Source organism: Charadrius vociferus, unplaced genomic scaffold (genome assembly GCF_000708025.1).
Source record: "Charadrius vociferus isolate BGI_N301 unplaced genomic scaffold, ASM70802v2 scaffold740, whole genome shotgun sequence".
Classification (NCBI taxonomy): Eukaryota; Metazoa; Chordata; class Aves; order Charadriiformes; family Charadriidae; genus Charadrius; species Charadrius vociferus.
The window spans coordinates 632,668-657,163 of record NW_009646517.1 but is presented as its reverse complement, the minus strand read 5'-3'; the positions used below and the strand labels follow the sequence as shown (position 1 = coordinate 657,163).

General features: G+C 44.4%; 1 protein-coding gene across 2 annotated transcripts; it reads left to right on the top strand.

The window, feature by feature from the left end:
* The first annotated feature begins 4,871 nt into the window (after positions 1–4,871).
* SLC1A4 (solute carrier family 1 (glutamate/neutral amino acid transporter), member 4) lies at positions 4,872–22,664 on the top strand. 2 transcript variants are annotated; one of them, XM_009884936.1, is made up of 7 exons: positions 4,872–4,910; positions 6,365–6,427; positions 12,829–12,995; positions 16,364–16,597; positions 17,693–17,887; positions 19,364–19,498; positions 21,898–22,664. In XM_009884936.1, the coding sequence occupies exons 2-7, from the start codon at positions 6,383–6,385 to the stop codon at positions 22,130–22,132; spliced, it is 1,011 nt and encodes a 336-aa protein (XP_009883238.1). In that variant the 5' UTR covers positions 4,872–4,910; positions 6,365–6,382; the 3' UTR covers positions 22,133–22,664. The 2 variants fall into 2 exon arrangements, with proteins under 2 accessions (XP_009883238.1, XP_009883231.1); XM_009884929.1 differs by lacking the exons at positions 4,872–4,910; positions 6,365–6,427; positions 16,364–16,597 and having other exon boundaries at positions 12,856–12,995.
* The last annotated feature ends 1,832 nt before the right edge of the window (positions 22,665–24,496 follow it).

Below are 24,496 nucleotides of genomic sequence, written 5' to 3'. Positions count from 1 at the left end.
GATTACCTTTTACTACTGACTCCCCCCAGTTATATTTTGTTTTCCAAGCAACACAGATGCAGACTGGACTGTTAAGGCGAAAAAGTAACAATGCCGTAAGTGAACGTATCTTCAAGTTTCTTTGTGTTAAAGCAAATGCACACACTCGAAACTATGTATATGTCCGGGGCATGTATTGTGCATCCATGTATATATCAAAAAGCAGATGAGAAAAATTGTTGTGTGATATTGAATGAAAATCTTGGGACAGAAAGAAAAATAAAGGTACTGGAGCAATCCAACCTGGGGCCTGGCAGGTTGCCACAGACGGCAATAAAGTTGCTGTCAGTGAACTCCTACCATTGAAAACACTTCATTGAAAAAAAAAAAAAAACCAAACAAACCCAAAACAAACAAACCCAGGAGATAACACAACAGAGTGTTTTTTCTAGGCTTCTTAACAAAAATATGTTTTCCAACAGCAAGGGTTTTGGCCTCAAAAGTGGAACCTTTTTGTAAGGAGCAATGTGAGAGGAATGCGTAGTATTTTCGGGTTTTGTTCTGCTTGCCTGGATTTCCCTTCATGGTTTTGCTGCCAGAGCAAAGTTGTTTGTAGAGCTCTAGCAAAAAAATCGTTCAGAAACTATTAGTAATAATCCCTTATCACTCTGAGTGAACAGTGTCTGGACAATATGCTGTTAATTTCTGAGAGTTCAGTTAGTTAGAAGGGGCTGAGCTGCAAAGTAAAGTTACTGAACAGAAAATTGGTTCTGTTTTACCTCAAACCAGGACACACGTGCGATGAAGGAGTTCCTGTGCCAGCCTTATCCCGCTGGTGGGAAGATATGGGATAAGGAAGAGAGGAGTTTGCCTGTAATATCAAAATTGAGAAGAAAGGGAGTTACAGCCTCTTTTTGCTCCTTTTACAGCTTCAGGTTTCCTCGGTCATGTAGGGTTCGCAGCAGTGGATGCTGCAGCTTAAGATTTCTGTTACACAAAAATACAGTGAGACCTGCCTGCTAAATTCAGTTAGGGGAGTGATGGTCCCTTCTTGTCCGGTGGGAGCAGCTTTTCACTGGAGAAAAGGAAAAAGCTGTATTTATCCAGCTGTGCACGGGGAGATGGCGTGACGAGTACAGCGTTCAGACCCTGAAACTCCCACCCCTGGTGCTGCTGCTTTCTCGTTCCTATTTTAGGACGATCTGAGACGGGTGCTTTCTCGCACTGTGTTGCGCAGGTACGTGGAGGTTTCCTGGCTCAGCCCAGCTGTGGCTCCAGCCCTGTGACACAGCTGTCACCCGTGACAGCTGTCCAATGGATTTCTGATATTTTAATTTTTTTTTGAGGCTGGCTGTATGACTTGTAACAGGCAGAGAGAGACTTTCCTGGTGCTTGGCGAGGGGAGTAAAGTCTCCCCATACCACCTACTTCGCCCTTACGCCACGAAGGCAGCTGGGTCTGTGCGTGGGTAATTCATTACTGCGAGGTCCCGGCAGCAGTGGAGCACGTGGGCTGTGCGTCTGTCCCTCTGCTGTAATGTCATGCATCGCTGGCTCGTCTCCTTCTTGCCATGTACAGCAAGTTTTGTCTTTCTGCATCACAGAGCCAAGGCTGCTTGATCCCAGTCCCCTGTGACAGGCTCCTTATCACCCAGGCTCAGGGTTTCTTCAGCAGCGTGCTCTTGCGATAGCCCACATCTGCCTCGAAAAAGCAACCGTGTTCTCTAGCACGGGGCATAGCGGTGGCAGGGATGGGGCCATTAGCAGTGGTCAGGAATCCGGTGATATAACTGTGGTGATTTCTTTAAACTCCACGTTCACATCTGATACGGGCTTTCAATGCTAAAAAAAAAAACCTTCTCAAGATTCGGTCCGTGTGGAAAAACCAACTGGCAGACACCCACGTTTAATTTGCATGCCCAATTACCCAGCTCATCAGCTTTCCTGTTCACTGGTCCACCCAGACAGGAGGGATGTTTGCGCTTTCCTGTCCGACTCCTCTGCTTGGGCTTGGGGACACGGTGAACGCCGTACCTCGTGGGGACAGAGCTGGGTCTGGATTTCTGTGGTGGGGTGAACTTTGCCTCGCCGCGCATGATGAGCAAAGCCTGCGGGCACAAGCACATGATGAGCCTGGGCAGGTCACCAGCCGGCTTTTGCCTCTCCCTGGTGCAAGCAGCATCCTGACCCGTTTATTTTTCAGGCGCTGCTGTGGTGTTCTTGCACAAATCCATCTTAAGGTAAAAACCTGTGGTCTGACCCACCCGTAATTAAAGCTTAATTTAATTTGCATGCTGACTGATCTTCGGTGAGCAATGAGTGGAGCCTGTGCAGAACTCGTGCCTCTAAGATAAGCCATTTATTTGTTGGTTGCTTTTTATGACCTGACACATATTTGTTCTTAAACTTCAGGATTTGAAACAAAAAGGAGTGAAACATTATTTTAGGTGTTGTTGGGACTTCACAGTCAGGTGTACTTAGGAGTCGGATTGAACAAAACACACAGCTCCTTCTGAGCTGCTGAATTAAGATCCTTTTTTTTTTTTTTTTATTTGGTAGCTTGTTAAAAATGCTCTTTGCTGTCCTCAGAGTTGAGTCGTGTGCTGCAGGGATAAAGAAGAGTGACTGCCACATGCTTGTATTTGAATAGCTTTAGTGCTATCCCCACTTGAAGCAAGAACCTGCCCCTTGCTGTAGCAGGGCTGCTGGCATCGCTCAAGTATGCGCTTTAAGTATATGCTTGGAGTTAAGTTAGCGTTTAATTACTGAGGCCTATGCCCGACATACTGTGTAAATTCTGGAGGGTTTGGTTTCTTGGCCACATTTAAACATTGGAGAACCATATTGTTTAGGCTTTAGGATCGCTTCCTTTGGCTTTGTTTCATCAGGATGGAAAAGCTGATTTAAAAAAAACCAAAAAGTAACTTGATTTCTGGTCGGTTTTCAGCCTCTTTGCATCTCTTTGCTTCTTCAATATCCAGTCAATTCTTTCTTTCTTTTTTTTAAAAAGGAATCAACCTGCTATGAAAAGCTGAAAAGAAATATCCATATTTTCCCAACAGCATGTTTTCTGTTTTTTTTTGGTTGAAACTGCACTGAGCTGGGCCCGTTTGTATACAGGATGTTTTACTCCTGATAAAAGTACTTTACATGAGGTTTTTATCCACCAGAGAGTTCTGGCTGTCCAAGAATTGATGCATATTAGCTATTCTGTTGATCTTATTTGACCAATTCCTAAGCATCTTTGCAGAGTTAGAGCTTGTTCTCTTACTTGCAGGCAGACAGCTGTATTGTCAAATTTTAAGGAGAAAAAGTTGCCGTTTCTTTCTTGCTCGGTGGAAGCCAGAAGCCAAATTATTCTTACAGCGATTTGGCTTTTGCAACTGCCTCCTAATACACTTGTAAGGCAACTGAGAGAGACTGAGGTAGTTCACAGCAGCCACTTGTTTGATGAAGGTCCGTGTACTTTACGTTGCTGTCAAGGCTGTGGGAAAACCCTCACTGTGCGGCAGGATAACGGAGCTATGCAATGGAAAAGACCAAAGTCTTTATCTGTGCCATAGCTTAATCTCCCTCTTGCTTTCTAAGATTTGACTCTGCTGCTCTGTTTCTTGCTGGGGTTCGGATTTGTGCTTTCCGTGGAATGATCACAAGCAGAAACGTGGTTTAAAATCGTGTTTGCTGTGGTAACTATGGCAAAAACTTGGGAAACTTGGGGGGGAGGTTAGCAGGACACAGCCTGTAGGTAGCTGGGGCTTCCTTGGAGCAGCGCAAGGAGCAAAGGATGGGGAGCAGTTACCCAAATGTATTTTTGCCACACTTAACTGGCTCTGGCTAAAGTTTATGGTTTTTTGGTTGGTTGGTTTCTTTTTTTTTTTTTACTGTAAGGGTTCTTGTGCCTCCTTGATGCATTCAGCTGGCAGTATTTTCAGTTCATACCCCTAACCTTCCTGCCCTCGCCAGCTAGGGTCCCCAGAGATCAGCTTTCGTCCCTGTTTTGCTTTCTGACACAGGGGAAAAAAAAGCTACCATTTGGCTAGGGGGACACATGCTCTTTGCCCACCATAAGGGGAGAAAGGAAGCATAGCATTAACAACTATAAAATACAAGAATCAGCTTTTTCCTTACATGGTCCAGTTAACCATTTTTCCTGTCCTTGTTGCTTCGCAGATGCACGTATATACTGGATGCCCAGTAGAAGCGTATGTCACTTTGCATGCTGTCCTCTCTGTACAACCCTGATGCTCGATTTGCATTCCTGTATGAAGGCACTACCCAATTTAGCTGTTGCAACTTTCCACATGAGTTGCCCCTACTTTCATCTGTGCTGTTTAACCGCTTTGAGCCCTCGCAGACAACTCTGGCCCGTGACGTTGCTCTGCGTTACCTCGCTGTTCAGGGGAGCTGACCTTGTGTTGGAGGGTTAAGCCGTTCTCTTAAGTGGATTTTGCTGATTGGATTGTCCTTCGTGTTGATGCTGTGAGCAAAGTGTAATCACATGAGTGATGTTAAAAATCTGCCCGATGCTGGAGGCCGTAAGCTGTTGCTGCAGCTGGTGTGGCTAAGCCCCTTTCTGTAGCCACTGGCTGATGGGTGTGTGTGACTAGCGTGGTGTCTGATTGCCTCTGGTGTCCCTGCCCACATGGTTAGGTGTGGCAGACAAGCAGGGACCTTTTTACGTGAGCAAAAGAAAACGGCATTCACGCCTCTCGAGACGTAGCAAGACATCTGCTCCCTGCTGCCAGAGTATCTTCTGTAGCGCGTACCTCACTAATGCCGATATGCTTGCCTTTGCAAAAGGAAGTCTGTTTCTGAGAGTAAAAGACCTTGGTGCCGTCGTTTTAGAAGTTCGACAAGAAATATTTCATTTTGTTGTTTATATCTTACAGAAACCTGTTTCCTGCAAATCTTGTCGCTGCAGCTTTCCGAACGGTAAGATATGCGTGGACTTTGGACACGAGTACAGTGCACAGACAGACAAAGTGACTGCTCTTTTTTGAAAGAGGACTAGAAAGATGGTGTAGAAAATACCAAAAGTTAATTTACTTATAGCGGGTGAGTTTTTTAAAAGCACCTCAGGTAATCAGACATACAATGTCCATGGCAAATGGTTTGACTTTTGTAAAATACTCCTCAAACAAAAGCATATTCATAGCCTATGTTTTGTACCTCCACCAAAAATGTTCTTTAAACTTTTATACATTGGGTGCCGTGTTGGGCAGCAGTGGCAACTCTGCTTTGTGCCAGGCTGCTTATCGCTTTGCAGGAGTTAGCTGGGAGACCCTTGGGTACATAGTTTGGAGCTAGGCTCAGAGCAGACGAGGCTCAAGACTTTTAGGCTCCCATGTGTGTACGCATTACCTGTTGCCTGATGCTTTTATTCAGTATTTTCCATTATATCCCTTGCTGGATTAATTGCTCGGCCTGGCTTCTCTGCCAACAGAGGACTGTGTGGCAGGATGATAACTGGGACCAGAATGTAGTGTGGTTTAAACTGATGGACAGGAGCTGTGGGACTCCAAGAAGATTTTAATTTAGTTCTTATTGCTAATTTTAGATGTCGGGATAGACCCTGTTGAGAATATTGCTATGGGGCATTGTGATTCTCTATGGTACAGGAGCAGAATAATGCTTTTTGCCTTCATGGTATTCTGTGGGTTTGCTTTTGTATCAAAACCAAGGTCAAACTCTTCAAATCAAGTTCTCTTTTTAGTGTATATATAATACAGTATAAGTCAATATGCCATAAATAAAAATAGGAGCAGTATAAAAATATCGTTAAGAAAAAGATATTCTGTGATACCTCATGTATCAGGGTTCTGTATGTTCAGGGATGAAATAAAGTCCTCCTTTCCTCTCTGCTGCTGTTGTCAGAAGTACTTGGCGAGTACGTAAGGTTTTCTGGTCCCTATTTTATATCTAAAGAAAGCAAGCCCAAAGAAGTGCCCTGCTTTTGCAATGTGTCTAGCTTATTTGTCGAACCGTTGCCCTAGATTTCAGATGTTTTGCTGACAATTTTAATGCCTGCCTCACCGTTTCTAACAGTGAAATAGCACAAGTGCCACTTACCTTCTGCAGGAGCCAGTGTGACAGCGTGGTGTGTGAGCAACAGCAGGGTGGAGGAAAGGGGAATTCCTCCACTGCTGCCTAAACCTGGCAGCTCAGGGGGGTCACAGAGCACTTCTCTGTTGCCACATGGGGAAGGAGCTGCAAATGCTGTCGCTCCCTTCTCTTGATAGGCTCGCTAGCCTCCACAGTATGGTTTCCAGAAAAAGTCTTCCTACCAGTAGTCTCCTCCTTGTGAAATGCTAGATAATATGGTCAGATTGATGATCTGATTGGCAAACATTGTAATTTTGTTTGCTTTTTTTTTTTCTTACCTGCAGTATGCGACAGAATACAAGATGCTGCTCAGAAACACTACCTCTGGAAACGTCACATGGGAAAAGGTAAAGTCTCTTCTTAGTTTTTTTTTATACAAACCCTTGTCAACTGTAATATTTGGCTGCTTCAGTCTTTAATCCTTTCCAGCAGTTATTGGAAAGAAACAAGTATTTTTCTTTGCCTGGAATGGAGACACACGCAAGCCAGATGAGTTACCCACAGCCACAGCAGAAAGCTATGATGGATTGGAGAATTGGTCTCAACTGTTCTGACCCTTAAAACCTCATTTTTAGGCCAGGCTTTCTTAGACCTGGTCTCAATCTAAATATTGATTAGTCACTGTGCCTAATGTTTCCAAATAACTTTCTGTAGACTTGGAATTAAATAGCAATCAGGTTGGCTGAGTATGTAATTTAAACATTACTCTTCATTAACAGTTTGGAGAGAATCTCTGCGTTTTTTTTCTAGTACCCCCAAGGCTCTTCTTTTAAAGGAGGGTTAGTTGAGAATTTTTTGTTGTTGCCGTGTTGCTTGAAATGTTGTTTAAATGTTGAAATGTTGTTTAAAGTAGTAACAAGTGGTCTGAAGGAGTGAAAATTATAGACAGAACATTACAAATAGGCTGCTATTGCAATGGTGTCAAAAGAGAAACTAATTTGCAGGTATAGTTGAGGTAGAAAGTGTTATCTTCCATATGTAGCTCATAGGACTTCCCGAGGTGCTCTAAAACCCGTTGAGTGGCATCTCTCCTGCAGTATGGGGCTATCAAACATCTGTATTATTGGCCAGAGCCAACGTATTGCAGGTGTAGCAATAGTTACCGTTGTCTTACAGGCAGCACGCTATGAAACAGACCCAGTGTCGCAGCCTGCGATGTGTCACCTCACTCCAAATGAAGTATCTTATGTGCTTTCTTGGGATTTTGGGGAGACGGGTCTGAGACTGGAAATTACTTTCAGGGTTATTTTTTATTTCTCGGGCTCATTCTGACTATCTGAGATCAGAGAGTCAGATCACATGCTGGGTTACTATATTTGTAATATGATTTGAGCTTCCCTAGGGCAAGAGACTTGTAAGGTTTGTATTTGTCATGGAAGGGCTCAGCTGGGGCTTGCCCACCAGTTTGTAAAACCATCGAGGAAGAAGCAGTTTATGCTCATCCAGAGGGACTCTGAAGCGTATCCCTGAGCACGGGAAGTACTGGCCTCGTTACCTTCTCCTCGCTACGCATGGTGCGTGAGCAGGCGATGCAGAACAGTGTGTTTCCGAACTCTACTTTCGGCTGACGGGCTGAACTTTCACCAGCCCTGGAGGTGGGGTGACAGGTGATTTGGATGGCACAAGAACTGAGCAGGGGAAAAGTCAGCCCTTGCCTAGAAGCAGGCTATCACACGGTGAGCGGTTTCACTGGGGAAGAAGGCAGCCCCCATCTGCACAGGCTCTGCCCGTGCCTGTAAGATTGCATCAGCCCAGATCTGCGCTCACCCCATCCGACATGAATGTGTGGCAATGACTGCAGAAGGGCCGTGTGATCCCAAAAGAGCACTTTCTCTTCTCATGCCGTTATATCCTCGGGCAGTACATGCCCGTGCAGCCTTGTGCTGCTAAAAACCAAGTTCAATATGAAAGGCTGTAACAGTGTGCGCACTGAGACATGCGTGTTTGCTTACAGGGTGTAGAGTTATTCTTCATTTAAGCAAGGGTAAACGAAAGGTGACTTAGACTCTTCTTACTCATCTTCAGTGTCAAGCTTGATAGGGGCTCCTCGGCAACCATGCACAGATCAGGGCTAACCATATCAAGTACTTTTTTAATGCTTGTTCAAAGCCATCACTCTTCCTCAAGAGATAAGAATGCATCTTAAAACATGAGATTCTTTGACAGCTTTCTTCTTTCATTTTCCCACTTATCAGACTCCTGATCGATGTAATAACGGTAAAAATACCCTGAATTTGTCACCAGTGCCTGTTTTTGCCAGCTGTTATGATGTAAAGGTTATTTCCGCTATTACTTTTCCAAAACTTTTCTTCAGTTGTTGGAGCAAAACCAGAGCTGAGCTTCCTTAATTCCAGAAGACGCCCTACTGTCTCTGGGGAAGAGTGGACCAAATAAAAAGAAACCGTTAGCTCAGTTTCAGTACTGGTCTGACCATATTATTTATGGATAGATAAGGATTAAGTTTGGAAAGGAAGAGTATGATTTTTGGATAATATATAGTATAAATATCAGCCATAGAAGTTGGGTTCCAGGGAAACAAGATCTAATCCTATCTAATGTTTTCTTTCATCAGCAGAATATTTGATTGAAGAGGAGAAATGTTTTCCTTCTACTTCCCATATGAACAGTGTAGAGCAAAATTTTCCATTGATTATATTTCCCTCCCCCCACTGGTTAATAGGCCCTGTCTTCTCTCGCTGATGATATGAATAGTGGGGCATGTAGAAGTCCGCTCAGCCATGTCTTTTCTTGTTGTTTCACGTGCTCACCTCGTGTTTACCTAGCTTTTATGGCTACATCCTCTCTCTCTCTTCGACAGCAAGGCTTCCTGGGGCGCACACTATCTCAGTTCCCCATCTGCAGCACAGGGAGGCCATGGGGGACTCTGAGTTCCTCTTGTGGCAGCAGTAAAAATACACAAATCGGTGGCTGCTCTTCTTCCTCACATCACATGGCTGCATTTTCTTTTCAGCCACCTACTACTGGGACAGCTCAATGTTGGCAGTTGTTTCCTTGATAAGCACTTTGTTTCAAGGGCTAAGAAACAATAGGGTCTTCAGAGAGATTCAAGGACCAGAAGAGCTCTGTGAATCTTCCTACCAGAACACATAATTTCAAGTAAACAATAACATGGTCCATAGTTTATCCAGGAACAAAGCTTTAATTAAAGCTGGTTTTGTTTGGTGTCCACAATGCTGCTTGGTTTGGCAGCTCCTTTGGGGTGATGCACTCTCCTGTTAGAGTACAAAAAGGCCGTTCAGCATCTGCCAGTTTTAGAGGCCGGGATTGAGAGGTTCTTCTGCTGAGGATTTACTGCTGGACTCTTTCCATATTGTGCTGCAAGGAGGTGAAATTCCCTGAATGCTAAAGATTGTCCTTTCGATTTGCAGGGAGCAATTTCTTACAGCAAGTTACTGCTCCGTGGAGATGGTGCACCTTCTGCCTACATCTGCGGTGATGGGAGGCGACGGTGAATGTTGTGTGTTATAACAAAATTGGCTCACGAGGGAGAGAAGGAGAGCAAGACCTGAAGTTTGGCAGGATGACAGTGAATAGAGGGAAACAGCTTAGAAGTTTTTGGTGGCTGTGCACAGAGTCCTCCCTCCGGTCACCAAGAATTCAGGGGTCCTCAGGTCACTAGAGCTAGGTTTGAAGGACTAGTAAGTGTGAGCACTTGGAGAAGAGCAGCAGCAGCAGTGATCGCAGTGCCGAGAGCAAGGTGGAGAGAGACATCTCCGAGGGTGAAAGAAGACTAAGCTCCATGTGTTGTCATTCTGGAGAGGTATAGGGGAGTCCAAGGAGAATCGGCCAATTCATGCAGAGTAGGCCACTGTGAAGGTTAAGATGAAAGGTGAGAAGCCACCCGTGTCCTGGCTATAACTCACTGGGGATACTACTATCTCTTGCCCTCCTCTAATTTCCCAAGAACAAAATTTGGCAAGGCTGTGGCACCCATGACTGAAGAAGGTGGATGGGCTGACGCTTGTGGGGATTGAATGACCTAGAAGGGCCTTGGACTTCTCTTGGGGAAGTGACCTTCCAAATTAAGCTCTAGGAGCTCTGGCCCTGGTTCTCCTGTGTGCCTCCCAAACTCTGTCCTGCTCCGTGACCCTGTGTGCCCTACACAGCTGGTGGGAAGCTGAGCAATCCTCTTGCAGATTCAGTACACTTCTGTCTTGTTCCTGAGAAGCCCAAACGGTAAGGGGTTACTGGGCTTCAGGCTCACGCCGCTGCATTTAATGAGTTGAGAAATAAATCTCTGGTAGGAGGAGTTTAAAGGGTGGAGATGCTTTGCAAAACATCACTATGAAGAAGTGTAATGAAATTCCCTCCTGGTAACATCCAGGTCAGGATGCTGGGCACTTTGAGCAGCTTAAAACACTGAATTTCTGTTCCACAGCAAAGTTTATCTGGTTTTGGTTTGTTTTTGTTTGTTTTTTTTTTTTCTGAATGAGAAGTGGGACAAAAGAGCATTTAACATTTCCACACACACAAAAAAATAAACCTAAAAAAAGTTTGGGCCCGCTATGGTAAAATTGTGCTCCAAGCTGAACTTTTCATATTAGCCTTGTATCAAATGAACCCGACATAAGATGCTATATTATAAAATAATGAGTTGGGAAAAAAAAAAACCACCCCAAAACCCAATAAGGTGAAAAGTTGTGTCAGAATGATAAAGTGTTGCGTTGCCTCCATGTGAATGAAGTGTTTCTTTTCTGATGTAAAAATGTTCAAATTTTGCCCGAGTTGACATTTCCCAGAGATAGCTTTGGTTTTGGTGAAATGATGTGGCAGCGTTATGTTACTACAAATTTACTTTCTTCCTGCTTATAAATCGGTCATAAAATTTGAGCCTTGTACATTGATTCATACATCGTTACTGATAAATTGTCACTGAAATTTTGTTAGATCCTCTTCAGCCTTATGGTAACCCTCATCTTCTACCCTGGAGTTATATTTTCCAACAGAAGTGAAAACAGAAAAACACGTCTGTGCCATATACACAGACAGTTTATTCGATTAATAGGAGGGTGTCCGTTTTTTTTGGCTAACTTTTCTAACCACAGAACAGTTTAGGGCTTTCAGGCATACAAAACAGAATATAGACAAAACTATCCAGACAGAGAAGTGTTACTGTGTGTGGAGAGAATAGCACATTTCTTCAGACATCTCTGGAGATACGCTGCGCCCCATTCTTCATATCCTGTCCATGTTTTCAATTCTTTCAATCGGAAATCAAATAAGTACTGACAACTTAGCCCTGAACAAGCAACTGCCATAAAAAATTGCAGATCCTATATCTAATTATTTTGTAGCTAGTAAATTAAAAAAAAAAAGCTAGAAACTTCATTGTTTGTAAACACTTTTGTTAACAGCAGTTTAGCCTTCATGCTTTTGTGGATAATTGGTTTTATCCCCTTCCCTGCAGTACTTTGTTTCCACCTGCCGCTAAGAGACAGTCCAGTTCAGGAGTATACTTCCAACAAAAATATCGTCTCGGGCAGGCTGGTTTCATCAGATTTAACAGATCAGTATCCTGAATTCTTTAGTCAATACTCATTTCAAGTTTTTAGCTCAGAATATATTTTTCTTTCCTAGTGTTGAGCTAGTGTCTACTTAAACTAGCCGGAAGGCCAAAACTTGTACGCAAACCTGAGCTGTTTTAGAAGCTCTTCCAAATAAAACAACAATTTGACATGTTGAGCCTGTACTGCCAAGTTGGGGGGGGGAAACCCAGTTTATCAAAACAATTATATTTTTATGTAGCCACAAGGACATTCATTCAGTTTGTATGACACTACATTGCCAAGCAAGCTCCAGCTCTATTTGCGAAACAAACCGTGAAGGACCAGCAGAGTAGACTTGTGAGTAGAGTAGTTTTTGTCAATAGGTGGATCCTGGGTTTAGCCTCTTATTTTTACCATGCAGCCACATGATTTCTGAGAAGGGCAACGGGTGTTTCTTCTGTTCTCTCTGTATCTCCCACAGCTGCCGTGGACAGATGAATGAGTATGTTTCCATGGTTTGCTACCTTTCTCTGCCCCTCTCCCCCCTTTCTACTTCATAACATTGGTTGTTTTCTCTTGGTTTTCGCTTTGGTGTAAATATTGCACTAAAGCCATGGAGCTGGCAGTTTTGGAGAGCAGTTTCCCATCAGAGGTGTCAGGAAATAAGAGCAAGTTTGGCGCCAGACCACTGCAAGCCTCGTGCAGGTATGATTTGTTTAGGTGGTAGAATATCATAGCGCCGACAGTGAATGATGCTTGGTTCAATAAGCAGAGCTAGGAAGTCAGTATCACCAGTATCTGCCGTTAATACCTGTGGTCTCTCCAGTGCCCATTTCCCTCACAGGGAAACAGGGAGTTTCCGTTTCAGTCTTTTAACCGCAGGTATGTGATTGGTGCCTGTGCTGTTTTGCATCCGCAGTGGAGCTTGTCCTGGGTAAACTGGGGAGGTTTCCTGTTCAGGTCACTCAGAGCACACGCATCATATTGAATGGCATGAGGGGAGGTAGTGGCAGGCCCTTTCCTTCTCCAGTGTACCCACGCCAGCTCGTAACTAGGGAGGTTTGAATCTGGACTGCATCCAGGTCTTGTTCAGTTCCCTTCAACAAAGCAGGTTCTTCCTTCCCAAAACAGGTTCTGCTCATCGATTTCAGATGGATCAGCCAGCAACAAAACAGGGTCACCCTTTCATTGGGTTTATGTCGGTCTTGCATCTAACGAGCTTTCTTTTTTTGCCTCTATAGGTGCCTGTCGGTACTGAGATAGAAGGAATGAACATCCTGGGACTGGTGCTGTTTGCTCTGGTTTTAGGAGTGGCGCTGAAAAAGCTTGGCCAGGAAGGGGAAGATCTGATTCGCTTCTTTAATTCATTCAATGAGGCAACTATGGTCTTGGTTTCGTGGATTATGTGGTAAGTGTGTGACTGCAGCACAATATTATGCTCGGTTCAGGAATCTCACCATTTATCCATCTCTCCAGCTTTTTCCTACCAGATCCCTCATCACAGCAAAAGTGGATGTCATGTTATCACATGATGGAGTCTTTTCTTCTTGCTTGTGCCCTGTAATTAGGGTCACGCGCAGCTTAAGGCATCAGTCTAGAACACTTCAGAGGGTTGCTTAAAAATCCTCTCCAGGACTCCTTTTTGATTAATTAGTGGAAAGAGGACTTCCTGTTTCGAAGCAGCATAAGCCCATGGCTAGCTGCCATCGTGTGGCTAAAAGCACTGGCCTTGAGTGAGTAAAGGAGATGTGAGGAATATGGTCATGTGAAGGCCAGGGATGTTTGTGCTTGGAGTGCACTTGCAAATGCAGTGCATAATTAAAATCACCCTTGTAGTTTCTTGCCCTGATTTTTCTGTTGGTCAAAAGGTTACTTGTACTGACCTGCAAGACATCCAAGGAGATCAGAAGATAGCCTGCTCGCCGGTATTGGTTTGAGGAAAACCCTGTTGAGTGCCCGAGTACAGAGCTCCATCTGTCAGCTTGTGCCAAAGGGTGATGGAGAACCTGTGACGTGTTGTGTAGAAGGGAGGAACAGTCTCCAGGGTTATGCTCTCCATCCTACTGAAACAGTAGTGCTGGGTATTGAGTTTTTTGTCATTTTTAGCAGCAGAGTCTGAGTTGCATGGTGGATCTTTAAATCTCTTCTCCTCTTCTAAGATCTCTTTCATTTTCTTGGGTGAAGCAGGAACTAATATTACTAGCAGAGTGATCAACTGTTTGTTTCTTGTTTGTGCTTTTCCAGAGGTGCTTCTCTTCTCCATTTCACATCCCTGGGAGCAGGTATTTCCTAAGGTTGATTGTTTATTTGGTCTCCTGCCTGTTAATGAGCAAATCCATTATTTCACTTACTTCCCTGGAGTCCAAAAGTGTTTGTGGGGTGAATGTTGCTGTCTCCAATCTCGCAAAGCTTTAGCCTCCAAAAAAATTCTGTCCGCTACAAACTGGAGCGCACTGAACTTTCTCACCAGGCAAGAAACCAGTGCTGGAGGAGGCAGGCACCTCTAGAGAGTGATTCAGGCCACCTGAGCTGGGGTAGGACTGGCCTCCTGGCTGGATTTTCTGTGAGGTAGGATGAACCTGGGGCTCACAGCGGCATCGTGGATGTTCTTGTGCAGCAGGATGGGTCTAGGCTGCTCCTGTGAAACCAACAGTGCTAATACCTCACATGCGAAAATAAAAATACTAATAAGGACAGATAATTAACAGTGGGACATTTCTCACTCCCTTTCCAATGCTGTTGGAGAAGCTGTAAGCTTACCTTAGCATAGGTATTCTTTCTCCCTTCATTCTGCATTTTTCATTCCTACTATTTTTCTCCCTCTAAGAAGTAGAAAGGTTTTAACAAAACGCCTGATTTTACACAGGCAGATCTCCGTTAGTTGTTGTCATAAGGGATTGAAAAATTCAAAGTCTCAAAGCAGCTTAAGTCTTTTACTCTTGAGTGTAATTCCTTGGACACTGAATACTGATAAGAGCAGTTCTTGTATTCAGCTGATTACAGTGCTAACACTTCAAGCCAATCAGTTGGTATATAATCCTTTACTTTGTGGATTATTGGGACCACAGCTGACTCTTAACACTGCGGTGCACCGCAACCTTTGCTTGTTCTCTTTCCTTCCTTAAGACTCTTGCGTCGTCCTGATATTTATTCAAAATCTGTCAAGCTGCATGCACTTACCATAGGTGAAATCATACTACCAAGAGCAAAGGCAGCTTGAGCTTGTGTCTAGTCCTGTTCAACAGCCGCTCTCGTGTTTAGCAGCACTTCGGTCTCAACTTTCAGTTCCTTCCTCTCCAGCCTCCCTCTTCAAGGGGAGGGATCCGGTCTCAGCTCTGAATGCAACGTTCATGTTTGCGGAGCTCGTGCAGGACCGGGGCTTGGCTAGATCTGGCTAATCAGGCAGTACGGTGCAGCTTTGGCGGAGGCGAAGTGGGGATGGTTCAACAGGTCCCCCTCGCGATTTGGCCAAGCGGGGACTGAGAGGGGATGCTCACGTTGATCTGGGACATAAGGAGGTGCTAGGAGCTGCAGAACCAGAGGGAGAGGCAGGCTAGGATGAAGTGAGTGATCACCTTTCCAAACCTTTGTGTGCTTGCTAAACCTTCCGAAGTTTGTCCTGACTCCACAGATCAGCTTCGCCGAACGTGGGCATTGGATTGGAGCAGAGACTGGGAGAAAAAACATTCTTTATTTCGGAGATGTACAGGCAGATCTTTTGTGCCTGGGGCAGGGTTTTGGAGAGCTGAGATATCTTCTAGTATTTCTTAATCTTAGAAGCAGAAATGGATGGAGCATGCACAGCATCAGCAGAGGTACTCAGACACAGATGTCCCAAGTAGAGCTCCGGAGGAATTGACTCTGGCCTAAAGTGATTCCGGCAGTTGATTTAGTAGCTGTTGTGCTGTTAGGTGCAAGGGCGATTCTGTCTTTTCAGGACTGTTCCCAGCTGCGCCACCAGGACCAGAGGTGTGGCTGTGGCCCGCAGGTGGCCCTGCCCCTGGAGCAGCTCCAAGTGTTGCTGACAAAGGAAACCTCAAACAAATGCTGACGTCCTAAGACGTGGCACCTTTCTAGATAGCAGGCACGGGAATGTACGCGTACGTGGCTTTTGGCTTGAGGGAAGCTCTGGAAGCCTGATCATTTAACTCAGCCTTTTGTAGGCAAATAGCAGAGTTAATTGCTATCTTTGGCACGTGCATCGGCAGCCTTTAGCTGAGCTCTCTGGTATGGGCATAGCTTTTTCTTTCCTACACTGAATATGTTGGCACCCAGTATGTCTGCCATTTTAATGACCTAACTTCATACTTTTGCTGGTAGTCACCACATGTGTAAGGTTCTACTCTTTCACCCCTTTCTCTGCTCCAGTGACGTGATACTGCTTCTTTTTCTTTCCTACCATCTGCCGTCCCTTCAGCAGTGACTTTAGCTTTAGGTCCTTGCCTGCATTCCTCCCTGAGGGACTAAAACTCCACACCGGTGTCTTGTCCCGCTAGCTTCTGCCAGCATTTCTGCTTCCCTTCGGCACTCTCCTAGCTGTGCCTTTTAGGGCTGAGGTGAACAGAGCTTTTTCAGTTTGACTGCTTGCCTTCCACCAAGCAAGTGTGTTAGAGAGGCCTTCCAAATTTGCTTAACCTGAGTGTGCGGTGAATAAGGCGCTACCCTTCAGTCAAAGCAGCATATTCTTCAGAAGAATGTTATCTCCGAGATGGAAAATGGCATATTTGTCAAGGCTTTTTGTTTGTTCTTAATGACAGGCAATGTTTCTTTACACAGGTATGTACCTATTGGCATTATGTTCCTTGTTGGGAGCAAGATTGTGGAAATGGAAGATATTGTGCTTCTGGTGACCAGTCTGGGAAAATACATCTTTGCCTCTATTCTGGGCCACTTCATCCACGGAGGAATCATTCTGCCGCTTATTTATTTTGCATCCACGCGTCAAAATCCGTATCGTTTTCTCTTAGGACTTATCACACCTTTTGCCACTGCTTTTGCAACTTGCTCCAGGTGGGTTTCTTTTGGGATTGTAGCCTGGTTGTATTTGTCACTGTAAACTGGTTGTGTCCCAGCACCAAGCTGTGTTGAGTTTTAGGTGTGAATATTGTTCCTGAGATTGCAGAAAGAGACTTCTGAGCATAGAGAGTCTCACTGCTATCAGCAGCCTGCCATACAGCACATAGTGATAATCAGCTGGTGAGAACATTTCCTCAAAATATTGGGACTGTAGCATGATGCCGAGTTGAAAATTTTTTGAGGAAAAGGTGAAAGTATTTGCCTTAAAAAGATCCCGTTAGGTGTCCTTTCAATTTTAAGTAAAGTGAGGGTCGGTAGTGAGGTACTTTGTCCTGAGAAGTCTTGTTCTCAAAGTTCAGAAGGATCTGGAACAAGTTTAGACTAATTTTGCAGGAACAAAGCAGACTGACTAGCTAACGTAAAGGGACGTAACGTTATTGATTTAAAAACTGATCAGGCCAGATCTTTGATTTGTCATAACCAAACTATCAGGCATGTCATTTACACCCTTCTCAAGGGGCAAACACCCGATCAAATATTGTAACTATATAAAATCATTTCACATCATCTCCAAATGTAGATGCATGTCTGTCACAGGAGCTGAAGTACATGAAGTAGGAGAGGGTTTATGAATAAAACCATGTAATTTATAATGCAAGAAATAAATCCAACAGTGAATTTTATTTATTATTTGTCTGTTCATTTGAGAAGGTACAACGTTAACAGAGATTGCTGTTGCATCAGTTGTGTTTATATTGACATCTGTTGGTGTATTTTTGTGGTTTGAGACTTGATTATTCCACAACCCTGTTAGGCCATATACTGTGTTAAGTCCTGAGTCCTTGCTTCTGGGAGATTAGAGTCCTCACCAGCTATTTCTGGAATTGAAGCAGATCATTAAATACTGCTGCTCAAGACCAACAAGGAGGGTCCCTCATTGCTATCGTGACAGAGAGGAGCTATAAAATGGCATCGTCTTGATAGTCCCATCTACAGCACATTAGAAATATGAAAGCCACGAGACATTGACTTTCCATTCAGTGCAGCCTGATGCTTTGTGTTTGATTTTTCCCTGTTCTCTGTTTCTAGCTCAGCCACTCTCCCGTCGATGATCAAGTGTATTGAGGAGAACAATGGAGTCGACAAGAGGATCAGCAGGTTTATCCTTCCTATCGGGGCGACTGTAAACATGGATGGAGCTGCTATTTTTCAGTGCATGGCAGCTGTGTTTATTGCTCAGCTGAACAATGTCGACCTCAACCCTGGGCAAATCTTCACCATTCTGTAAGTTGCTTGCTATTGCAACCACATCCTTGTGGCCCCCAGACACATTCAAGCCTGTGGTCTCTCTGTTAATAGCTAGCAGTTTGCATTCCACATCTCTGACCTAAAGCTTGCAAACTGCTATGAAACATAATTATAGGGTGATTAAAGGATGGAGTCTTTCAAGCTTTATAAGACTTGCCAGAATCTCGATTTAATAAAAGGTGGAACCTGGGAGGGGTAATTGAATTCTGAAACAGACTTTGAGCTGTTTAAAGCAGTTTCTCACATGAAATTCCTCTCCTTCCTTAAACATCTCACTCCCCCACCCTCCAGTCACCATTAAGCTGGGTAATTGAGGCATGCTGCTCTACCCGGAAAGCTACCCCTGATTTCCCCTCCAGATGTCTTAGAAAATCCTCCTGCCACATCCTCGGTTCCTTATGTATCAGTTTCATACTAAAGACTCTGCTCCTGGTTACCTCTTCCCTTCCTACCATCGCATCGCTGGCTTCCCAGGTCAGGCTCCTTATCATTCTCCTCCTGACTGCTTTGCTCCATTATCCCTTCCCCCACCTCCGTCCTGACTGCTTCTCCAGGACCCTCTCCTGGAATATTCTCCCACTTCCCATATCCCGTGAAGTGTCAAGTTCTTCATTTCCCTCCTCAAAATCCCTTAAGTGAGGATCATACAAGGAGTTCTAGCCCCTCACTGTGCCAAGAACCCATAGCTGTATCCACCAGATGCCTCCTAGGGCTGGTTCCTGGCTTTTTTTTTTTTTTTTTTTTTTTTTTTACCCTTCTTGGCCAGGTTTTGTTTCCTTCCTTATTGCATTTCCCAGTATATTGTTTGTTTATTTAAGGCAGGGCTGGGGCACTATTTTCTTTGTGGATGGCCCAATTAGCCTTTCAGGTACTCTTAGTGAATCAGATGTTAACACAGGCCCAAGTATTATGTCATGATAGCCCAAGGAAAACTCAGTTGTAGACGTCTGCATGCGAAAAGGTGTATGGTCCATGTCTATAGCACACACAGAGCAGGTTTCCAGCTCCTGATTTAGTCTCTGTGTTTGAACGCAAAGGAGATGGCAGAGAAGGGACGGTACCCTGCATAGCAGGGTTTACCTTTATACGTTTGGGGCCAGGAGGTGTAATGCACTCTCGGCGTATTTGAACTGATGCATGACTTGGACATAGATATATTAGTAAGGCAGCAGGATAGAGTTGTGTTGGTTGTTGTTTTGCTGGGTTTTTTTTTCTTTTTTCTGAAAAGGCGATCATGGTATTAAATACAGAGCCATTGCCTTGGTAGCTGCTGTGGATGCCTGCTGAGCAGCTGTGCACTGTACCGGAAAGAGTTTTCCTGGGCAACAAAAGATCTGTCTCCCATGCTGTAGAGTTTGTTTACAATTCCCATAATGGGGAAATATGTGACCTAAGTGTAGAAGAGGAGTGCTGCGGAGCTCCTGCTAACCGGGTACACAAATTGATTTGCAGCGTGACAGCTACCGCATCCAGCGTGGGTGCCGCCGGGATCCCAGCTGGAGGAGTCCTCACCATCGCTATCATCTTGGAGGCCATCGGACTTCCGACCAACGATCTCTCCTTGATATTAGCGGTGGACTGGATTGTGTAAGTACTTTAGGCCACACGTATCTGCCGTTGCGTGACAGGTAGCATGCTCAGCTGGAAACGTGGGACAGGGTAGTCAAAGTAGCACAGCATAAAATAAAACCCTACAAGATAGGGCTGCCTACAGGACAGGTAACTCTTGACAGATAATGGAAAAGGCGGTCCCTTTTCAATTAAAGCAGTTAGTATGCTAAAATCCCTCTTCAGCTTTTTTACTCAGCCTTTATTGAAACATATGTCTTCCTGGTTTCGATACTCTTTAGAAGGATTATTAGAAGTTTGTTCAGAAGGTTTTGATGTTGCTGGAAGTTAGTTGGATGCTAGGAGGGAAGGGGGAAGAAGGAAATTGAGTCTGAATAGTGGTGGAAAGCTTTCTTGGTCACATGTGGGAAGCGGTCTCCATCAGAAGCTGTTGTCAGCTATTGTTTCAGCTATTTTTATGGTTCGGGACTGGTGAAAGCCTCAACACAAGCATCACAGAGAGGTGCCATCCGGTGGCAGGGCAGGGACACAGAGGGTTTGGGGCATTCATCACAGCTGCAGGCAGTGTCACGGCTGGAACATGCCACTGGGAGTCACAAGTTTAATACATGGTGTTACCACCTTTTATTTCCGTCTTCTGGGAAAGAGAGAAGAGGTCACAGCTTTTGCTCAGCTCCTTCTCTTCTCTCCAAGAGGCATTCCCCTCCTTGAAACATGAGAGATTATCTCCTTGGCCAGCTCTGTTTGGAAGAGCTTATCGCACTGCTTAGTGTAGTTATGTCATTGTTAAGGCCTACATTTACCTTCTGTACCACCTAAATTAGATTAAGGAAAGCCTAGAAAACTTGTTTTGCTTAAAGTATTGGGGACCCAGCCACAAGTATGTGACAAGTGTAAATGCCACGTGCGGGTGGTTTCTTATAGCTTAGATGATCCCCATGGAAAAGGGTATCTCTGCTTTTCCTTGTACAAGCCTGGCTGGCTGCTCTTCTTCAGAAACTACAAAATCAAGCTTAGGGTTTAAATGCTAGCGAAGCAAGCATGATCTGGTAATTTAAAAGCATAATCTGCTTCCAAGCCATCTGGTTGAAGTTGGGTAGTGGGCTGAAATGACTGGTCAGTATGTGTCAAGCGATCTGAATGCCATTGCGGATTTTTTCCAGTTGGTGGGTTTCTGGGCAGTTCCTGGTTTAGACGGTGCATAAACCCTCTGCATTGCTTTTTGGAAACACCAGCCTCTCTGTATAGATGGTGTACTTCCACAGCAGATATGGAAATTGGGATGCCTGAGGACACTCTTGAATTCCAGAGGCTGAGGAAGGCAGCAGCTGTATTACATGATGTGGGAAGGGAAGGAGGTGTGTCTGTGGAGCATAATCATATTCCTACTGCTTCACTAGGGCCATTGAACTCTTCCTTGCTGTCACCTCTTGGGGATCAGCCACCTCCAAAGGACAGGAGAGACAGGCAAAGCAGCGGCTAGCTCTTTGTATCTCGTCTTCCTCAGGGATTACAGTAGTAGCTGTGCTTTCCACAAGCTGTACTTACAAGTGCCTGGAGGCAAGAGCGAAAAAGCCTGTGTCGTGCTGGCTGCCTTCGTTTCAAAATATGTAGCATCCCTCTGTGGTCAACACTGTTGTTCTAGTCAAGGAACTCAGCCTTGTGGTAACACAAGGGGAAAGGCAAGAGGGAAGAATCCCATGTCTTGTTTTAATGCCAGCTGTTTAATTACCAGAGAGGACCACAGTTACAAGTGGAGCACGTGTTGAAGTTAGGCTGCAGGATGTATTAACAGAAGTCTCCACAGGCACGTGAAGAAATTGTTCTTCTTTATTGACCCATAAACCTCCTCCGTTAGACCCTAGGACATAGTAGTGTTGTGTTGTAGGACTAAAGATTAGGACAGGTGCTAGTAGCAAGAAATCCAGAGAACACAGTCATTCTGCCCACTTTTGAAAGGACCCCTTAATTAGGTGTCTGGGTTAAGGTATGAGTCTCCATAGTTTTAAAAAAGAGAGCTGGGTGCTCTGATTCACCTTCTGAATAAGCCCAAATTAAGTTCTTGCTCTGAACTCGTGTTTGAAAAATGCTGATTTGGGGAAGGGGAAGAGGAGGGAGGTGGGCTGGGAAAAGAAGGATGCCTGAGAAAGAGTGGTACCGCTGTTGCAACCCCCTGAGAGACCAGAACCAGTTGATAGTAATGTTTGGGCCAACCTTAGACCAGCTCCGGTGCACATTTTTAGTTCTGAAATGGTGATGATAGTTCTGTGGAAAATTCCTATGGTAACATCATCTCCCTTGTCTAGCTCCACTGATGCTAGTGGATGAGCAGGGGTGAACCAGCTCCCCTTATTGTGTCGTAACTCTCTTAACCTAAAAGCCTGTTGCTTTGTTTTTTTGTTTTTGATCTTAACCAGGGACCGAACCACCACAGTTGTGAATGTGGAAGGGGATGCCCTCGGAGCGGGCATCCTTAATTACCTGAATGAAAAAGAAAAGAAAGAAAAAGAGCAGGAGCTTAAAGAAGTCAACGTAGAAGCAGTTGCTAACAGCAAGTCTGAAGGGGAAACATCGCCTTTGGTAACCCACAAAAAACAAGTCTCCAACACAAGCAGTACAGCAGACCCTGAATCCAAGGAATCAGTATTGTGAACTAGAGGCCGTTCGTCAACACGCGTCCTAGAGGTGCACCAGGGACTTGTTAAAGCACCTAGACATTTGCAGTGCTAACAAGGGCTGCGGATGGCTCTTGAAAGTTTTCAGTTCCAATCTGTTTTGAAATACGCTGGCCTGGGGAAGGGGAGGGAGGTAGGGTGGGCAGAGAAAGGGTGTTGAGAAAGAACACTTGCTTTATAATAGTATTTTGATAATTCATATATGTACGTGTATATGTGTTGCACGTGCACGCACATATACATGTATGTGAAAACAATGCCATTGAGACTTCTGGTTTTAACGAGACTTCTGTTAGTAAAGGCTCATGGGTTGGAGACAGGGAAGTAGACAAACCCAGTATGTGCTAATTTTAGGGAAAAATTAGTAAGCTTATTGTGCTGCTGTTCAAATGGAGATGCAGTCTAGAAACTCCAGAGTGGGTGAAAACATTGCTTAAATTTAGTTTCTGGCCTGGAAACGCTTACCAACCATTACTGACATGATATGAAGCAACATTTTTCTCCCACTCCCCTTCCTTCCCTGTTCTCCAATCCCTCAAAAACATCAAATATATCCTGGAAACTAGCTTTTTCTTTTTTCTTTTTTTTTTTAATTTTTTGTTTCATATCTGAATTAATAGCTTATAGGGGTCCCACCCTTGTTCCATTACCCCACTGCATTGCAGCTCATAGCAGCTTTCCTACCTTTTGGTGAGTAACTTCCAAACTTTGGGACCAGACATAGGAGATCTTGGTGCAGATCAAGGACTCGTTTTCTCCTTTCCTCTAATCAATCTCTTCAGGAAAAAATCCAGAGGAAATAGAAATATTGTTAAAGTAATCCCTCTGGGACTGAAAAAAAAATGTAGAGTCTGTTCCAGCATAAATATGTCTGAAAGAGGCTTGCCTGTGACAACATCAAGAGATCAAGAAGTCAGTTCCCTTCATGAAAACACGCGTGCTCCTTTGCTAGCACGCCGTGTCCTGCTCATGTTTATTTAATGGGGCAGTCCGAACAAGTTAAGTCATATCCCTCTTCCGGCAAAATTCAACAGGGGAGGGAAAAAAATCGGAACAGACATCATGTGGGAACTGATGACAGGCAAGTCCGAGTGTTGGTTTGAAAGGGGAAGAGGTGAGTGTATAACCCTGTGTAGTTCCGTGATCTCTGTGTGTTGGGACAGCTGCTTACCTGTTCCTGCTAAGGAGTTTGGTCCTGTTACGAGTGTCTTTCCGGCAGCAGCTTACATTTAGCAATTCTGGGTGGTGCTGGGCCAGGGTAATGCTTAGTGGCAGATGGCAACCTTTGCTTGAGGCTGAGCCAAACGCGTCTGACTCCACCTTTTATCCTTTACACCATACTTCCTGAATTTGCACCCCAAACCCGAACAAAGTCTGGCAAACTCATTGCAAAGATCCTGTTGATCTGTCTTGGCTTTTTGGACAGCAGATAGTTTGAAAATTATGGCTGTGCATATGCCAAGATTTGCCTGGACTTGGGACGCTTTCCCTTGGCTACTTTAGCAAGATGATTGCATATGGTCAGTCTCCACACTGTTAATTCAGCAATATATATTTACACTTAGCTTTGATATAAAGTAACACTAAGTCTCCCTTTTTCTTTCTCCTCTCTTGCTTCAGAGGAAGCTATCTTGGAAAGCTATCCAGTTGCTGATATTTATGTTCACGGCACTAGGAAGAGGCAGCTCCAATTTCATAGCAGCAGCAGCCTTCATTTGCAAAGCATCCTTCCTGGTAAAGGGACACAATGGCTTTTGCAAAGAGACGCTCAGAATGAGATGTGGCTACCTCTGAGGGAAGACACAGCAAGTGCGTCACTACTGGCTGTTTAATCATGTGCAGCAGAGCTATGCAAACAATCGAGGTAGGAAAGGATTAGCCCACTGAGAAACTGCAGGTGGAGTTTCTTTTTAACCAGTTTATTTATAACCGTGTCCACAAAATTTGATCATTCCTTGGCTCATCTTCAAAATGGAAGGAGACAAATACAATTCTCTAGGGATATCCTTTGCCCGGTATTTATTATTGCATTTTTAGCAGATTAAGACCCACTGAAACCTTGCATTTCCTCCCATTAGAATCATCCCAACTCCTTTCAACTCAGGAAACCAAAAGCGCACTTTGTAGCTGACAATGAAAGTCAACAAATAAGAGGTGTTTTGAAAAATGTTGGAGGTTTGAAAAAATGGTTCTCAGCAAAGCCTTTTTTCTTTTCTTTTCTTTTCTTTTTTTTTAAAGTTTAAATATTTCTTTGAAAAATCTGAATGCACCAGAACCACAAATACTTTGATTTTAAAGCAGTGTATAGATGTCTTGAGGAAGCTGAAAATCATGACTGTTC